Source organism: Oculina patagonica, unplaced genomic scaffold, assembly GCF_052425735.1.
Source record: "Oculina patagonica isolate OP01 unplaced genomic scaffold, crgOcupat unplaced562, whole genome shotgun sequence".
Taxonomy (NCBI): Eukaryota; Metazoa; Cnidaria; class Anthozoa; order Scleractinia; family Oculinidae; genus Oculina; species Oculina patagonica.
In genome coordinates, this window is record NW_027558430.1 from 5,001 (window position 1) to 10,719 (window position 5,719).

Genomic DNA, 5,719 nt, shown 5'->3' on the forward strand with positions numbered 1-5,719 from the left:
GCACCTGACCAAATTGGCGTATCCTGATTGGCTTGTCAATTCATGAATTATTAATGAGTTTGAGAAGAAAAGTTTAAACATTTCAACAAGTTTCATTAAAAAATAAAAACAAATAAAAAATCGCTCCAGAAAAAAATAATAATGTCATTTAGTCCTATACACAGGGTTGCGACTTTCTACGCGGCAAGCACCTACAATAGGCCATTTTCAAAAATACCATAATACTCTTTGTTGTCCCTCCAAAATTTTGCATAAGCATTGTTTTTAATTTCTCTTGGGAAGGCAAGAGAAATTGAAAACAATGCTTATGCAAAATTTTGGAGGGACAACAAAGAGTATTATGGTATTTTTGAAAATGGCCTATAGACTTGAAATTAAAGCTGTTTACAGATGAATTATCCCAAATTAACTTGATTTCTAAAATAAGAAATATCGTTTCAAGATATTGTTTCAAGTTTTGTTGTATTTTTTACTTTAAGGCATAAACACGCGCGTTTTTGTAAAGCTTTATTCAGCCTCGTTTCCATGCATCTCTTAAAACGTGTCTCGAGCTTCTCAAAAAAACCATTTTTCAATAACTTTTCCTGCCGGGATTTTCTGGGACTTTTGGTATGTTATAGACAAATTCGGCTAACTCGCCCGTGCGGGTCACGTGACCTGAATTGGGTACAACAACACAGTTTCACCACGTGCGCTCGTAACTTTGACTCAACTTTCTCCGCTATTATGCCGCACTTTTGTTGCGCTGGTGGGTGTACAAACAGCTCTGCGAACCGAAACGATCTGTCGTTTCATGGATTGCCGCTTCATTCGAAAAGTTTATTATCCCTTTGGATCACGAAAATGAAAAGAGATCCCCGACATTTCAGTGTCAACTGCCATACAAAGATATGCAGCGAACACTTCACATCGGATGATTTTATTAATCCAGAGTCTGCTAAGAAACGACTTAAGGCGAATGCAGTTCCGTCGATTTTTGCTTGGACTAAAGAGAAAGCCCAGCCTGTGAAAAGATCTGTTTTGGAAAAGCTGAACGAAAGCAGGACCGAGGAGGAGGAAGCAACAGATACAGCATCAGAAGGAGAAGGTGACATCTTGGGCTCAAGCGGGACTGACCATCAGCTTGTTTCTCGTAAGACACAGACATTTGAAGATGACATATGCATTAAATTAGATGATAGTCTTAGAATTCCCTGTTTACATAAATTTTCCGTATCTCATCTGCTCTCAAAATGTACAACGCCAATGAGAGAAGAGAAGTTTTTCACTCATTTCACTGGATTTAATTCTTACATTGAGTTCATGAATACATTGCAATTTTTATTGCCTAATTTAAATAGAAAAATGTTGATTTACTGGGATACGGCTACACGGAAATGTAATATCATTGACACAGAGAAAGTATTTGAGGGTGATGATAATAATCAAGATAACAATGATGATGATGATGATGATTCCCAAAATAGCACAACTCTGACACGCCCTACTGCTCATAAACTGTCAGTTGAGGATGAATACCTTCTTGTTCTAATGAAATTAAGAATGGGCTTATCAGTCATTGATCTTGGAGAAAGGTTTTGTGTTTCTGATAGCACAGTAAATAATATATTCCTTACCTGGATCAACTACCTGTATGCAACACTTGGAAGTCTCAAAATATGGCCACATAGAGACATCATTTTTGAAAATTCGCCCAAGGAGTTCTTAGAGAAGTATCCAGGTACCATTGTTATTATTGATGCTACAGAACTAAAAATTCAAGTACCAAGTGCACTCCAGAAGCACAGTGAGAGTTACAGCACATATAAATCCCACACAACATTCAAATGCCTCCTGGGTGTTGATAGTAAAGGAGGGATTATGTTCATCTCTCAACTTTATGAGGGTTCTATAAGCGATAGACAAATTGTGGAAAGGTCTGGATTCTTAGAAATTCTAAGGCAAAAACTTATAACAGGAGAAATTAAAAGGGGAGATGCCATCATGGCAGACAAGGGTTTTGATATCCAAAATGATTTAGAAAAAATTGGCCTTCATCTTAACATCCCTCCCTTTCTTAAAGATAAAGTTGGATTTGAAGAAGATGATGTCATTAAAACTCAGACCATCGCAAAGCATCGAATTCATGTAGAGAGAGCAATTTGCAAGGTTAGAAGGTTTCGTATATTTCACTCAGTAGTTCCAGTATCTATGTTTGGAAGCATCAATCAAATATGGTCAACAGCATGCCTTCTCTCAAATTTCCAGAACCCAGTGCTGGCTTGATTCATAAAAGCCACGAACTACAACATTTAAAGCATAGCCGTTTGGTAGTCTAATAATGTTCTGGTAATCTGCTTCTTAAACAAGTCCATTATTACCTGAATAAGTGGTTGGGTTTCATGTTGTTATTGACTAATTTTAGAGCAAACATGTAAGATTTACCAACTAGTTTACTATAGTTCAACTAGTGAAATCATGTTTCTTTCTGTAATGTAAATAGCACTTTAAATCCAATAAGCTGACAGTATTTGTATGAAATGGCTTATTGCCTTTCCCTTAAAATGAAGGAATAAACAGAAAATGTTTGGGTTTAATGACTTGAAGAAAAACTGTTTACAAGAACAACTTCCGGTCTGCTGTTTGTACAGCTGTTCACTCTCCTTGCTCTGCCAACAAGAAATGGCAGAGCATGATACATATAAAACTGTGATAGTTTAGGTAAGAGAGTATTTTTCCAATAGTTAGAATCAAAATATATCCTATCAACACACATTTCATTCGAGTCAGACAAATAAATGCAAAAATCACACCATTTTAAACCGGTAAGAGCCAGCTGCCCCTGTACTTGGGCATAATATCCACATGAGTGTTCTTTTTTGAGATAAAATTTTCCTCCAATTTTCTCAAGATAAAAGTTTGGGTCAGATGCTGCCTGTTCCAGTGTTTCACCTCTCTTTGAAAAAGGACACTTGATCTCAAGTAAACCATATTTAGTATCAGTGGATGGATCAAAAACTTTTCCATCAGGGCTTGCTCCAAGATATGGAAAAGTCGGATGTACAGATAGACCTGCATCAAAAACCACAAAACTTGGTACTTGCTTTTGCATTTGTTTGGCATATACTGTCCTTGCAAGTTTCTCTTTTGCTTTACCGTGTGCAATGGCTCTCACATTAGACAAATCCTTTGGTACAAATATAGTTTTCAACATTGATTCTGATGGCCTTTGAACCCGGAAATAAACTTTGCCAAAGTTAGAGGCAGTTAGTCTGTAGTTGTGTTGATTAAGCCATTCAGCAGATTCACCCTGCAAAACTGTTCTCCTCTCCATAGCATGAGCTTCTTTTAAATCTATTACTATGTGATCAACAAAAAAGTCAATAAAATCAGTTTGGTCTACACCTTGAAATTCATTTAAATCAAAGGGTGTCGTGTCAGCCTGAACAATTGGAATATCAGGAAATTCATGGAGTGCTGTATTGTCTGAAGGAACAGTAACTCCTGTGAAGTTGCTCACAAAGGTTGTGTTTGGTCGACCACAATCTTGAAGCTGATATCCTAGGCAAGCACCAAGGGGCACATTTCCAAATACAGTGTTCACTAACAAACCTGGTTCTTGATCGCATAACAAATAAGAAAAGGGGGGAGGATTTTCTCTTTGTTGTAGATAATGCACTTGATCCATCACGTGATGACTTGGGAGTCCACATCTTAAAACAGGTCCCCTAGCATCATATAGTTTACACCTGACAGGGTCTCTTTTCCTCTTTCCACATCTGTCTGTTTCTGCGCGAGCATAATGAGTTCCCATTACAGGTAAAGGGCAGATAGAAGCAGCTCTTGAAATATGCCAGGATTGGGGAAGACTTGTACAAGTTGCATCACTAGGGATTTCCTTTATATTTAAACATGAATAGTCGTTCAGCTGGAAAATTAATGCAAATATGTGATTGCAGTGTCCACCACTTCCCCCTTTGCAGGAACAGTGTGCTTTCGAAACTTTGGCTCTGCCATCGTTCTCCCTGAAGATTGCAGATAAATAATGCGGCTCTTCGCTTTTTCTTAGAGATCTATAACAGCGCGCTTTAACATAAAAGTCACCCGATTCCTCGCAAGCATAAATGTCATAAACATACCCTTCTCGAAAGAACTTGTAGCTTTTTTCGCCAGCATTCTTTTTGCCTCCTTGTTCTAGCCACAAAGAACACGTTATTGGGCTAAACTGAGGAAAGTTCCTCATAGATTTTGACCATTTTTGATGTTTTTTCGTGAAGGAACAGCTACAGCAACGCACATGATTTGGACAACAATTACAAGCGGAAGCCATTTTGAAAGCAAAGCAAAGGAGAGCCTCGTTTTCAGGCAATGTAAACACCCAATTCAAATCACGTGATGTGTTAGCCGAATTTGTCTATTAACGATAAGTTTCTCGGTCAAAAACCGTTGAAATTTCTTCTGTTGCAATTAGTTGCAGGTTGATCCATTATTTTTCCACGAAATGACTGGACTACAAAGGAAGTGGTTGAAATAAATTCTAATGCCTGAAAATTATGCCAATTAGTGAAATTTCACTCAATTTGAGGACCGGAAGTGAAACGGTCGACTTTGTGGACATGTGATGTGTGACGTAGAAAGGAGAACTCGACAAGGTCTTTGCGTGTCTATCATTAACATGATAAAGTAATCATACGGAATCGGGGGAGTCGAGTAGATTGATGAAATTCAAAGAAAAGCCTCGAAAATGCTGGGGGTTTTACGGAGAATTAAACATTTGCTTCCTGTCTATGCTCGGAAAATTTACGTCACGACAATGGTCATTCCAATACTTGAATATGCCAGTATTGTTTGGGGCGATAAAAACAACAAAGTCCTAATGGATTCAATCCAAGTTCTACAAAGTAGAGCTGCTAAATTGGTCCTGGATAGGTCGCCGCATTCGTCTTCATCCGAAGCACTATCAGATCTGAACTGGATGAACCTGTCTGTCAGAAGGCAACGTTGCATCCATATGTATAATTTAGACAATGAAAACAGTACTAGAAATAACATCATTGTACGAGGACAAGGCTATCATAGCTATAACACCCGCTCCAAGGACATTATTCGAACTACAAAATCTGTTACCAACTCGGGACTTCTTAGATCCTTTTACAGTGCTTTGGCTGACTGGAATGACCTGCCGCCAACAACAAAAAAACTATCATTAAGAGACTTTAAAAATGTCCTACACAAAATATTAACCCTTTAACTACCAACAACGCATATTTGCGTAGAAAACAACAGCAGTGATTAAAAAATCTGCAGCCTTCACATATCTAGTCCAGTCCCTGAACTATCTCTTCCGCGCGCCCTTTATAGGGGCTGAACCCAGGCGCGCGAAGAGAGTCCATGCACATGCTCTATACGAACCAATCAGAGGCCAAAAGTGTGCAGTCATTGCTTGAGACGCGCGCACTAAGTTAAAAATGTTCGCTCAAATGACGAATTCAACTACGCGACCAAGCACGCGAATGAATGCAAGAAAAAATATGCTCAATTGCATCCAAAACCAAATCAATAAACAGCTACAAAATACTAAGAATAGTTGACGGATAGCGATTTGTATTTTAGCTGTTAGCTTTTAGTAGACACTGACTGGAAAGCTAGGCTTTTTTAAAGTTAATCCGCTGATCCTGCTTAAGTACACTGTCACGTAGTTGAACTTGTCATCTGTGCGCGCCCGTTTTCAAAAAGTGCT

The 5,719-nt window shown here is 38.4% G+C and overlaps 2 protein-coding genes across 2 annotated transcripts; one reads left to right on the forward strand and one right to left on the reverse strand.

Moving 5' to 3' along the window:
- The first annotated feature begins 623 nt into the window (after positions 1-623).
- On the forward strand, positions 624-2,668 carry LOC144640924 (uncharacterized). Its single transcript, XM_078499984.1, has one exon. The coding sequence runs from the start codon at positions 727-729 to the stop codon at positions 2,263-2,265; it is 1,539 nt and encodes a 512-aa protein (XP_078356110.1). The 5' UTR covers positions 624-726; the 3' UTR covers positions 2,266-2,668.
- On the reverse strand, positions 2,573-3,793 carry LOC144640923 (uncharacterized). Its single transcript, XM_078499982.1, has one exon. The coding sequence runs from the start codon at positions 3,791-3,793 to the stop codon at positions 2,573-2,575; it is 1,221 nt and encodes a 406-aa protein (XP_078356108.1).
- Between the last annotated feature and the right edge of the window lie 1,926 nt (positions 3,794-5,719).

Bases quoted from the DNA above. Each gene is read 5' to 3' on its own strand.
- LOC144640923 (XM_078499982.1), bottom strand. From the start codon at position 3,793: ATGGGAACTCATTATGCTCGCGCAGAAACAGACAGATGTGGAAAGAGG.
- LOC144640924 (XM_078499984.1), top strand. From the start codon at position 727: ATGCCGCACTTTTGTTGCGCTGGTGGGTGTACAAACAGCTCTGCGAAC.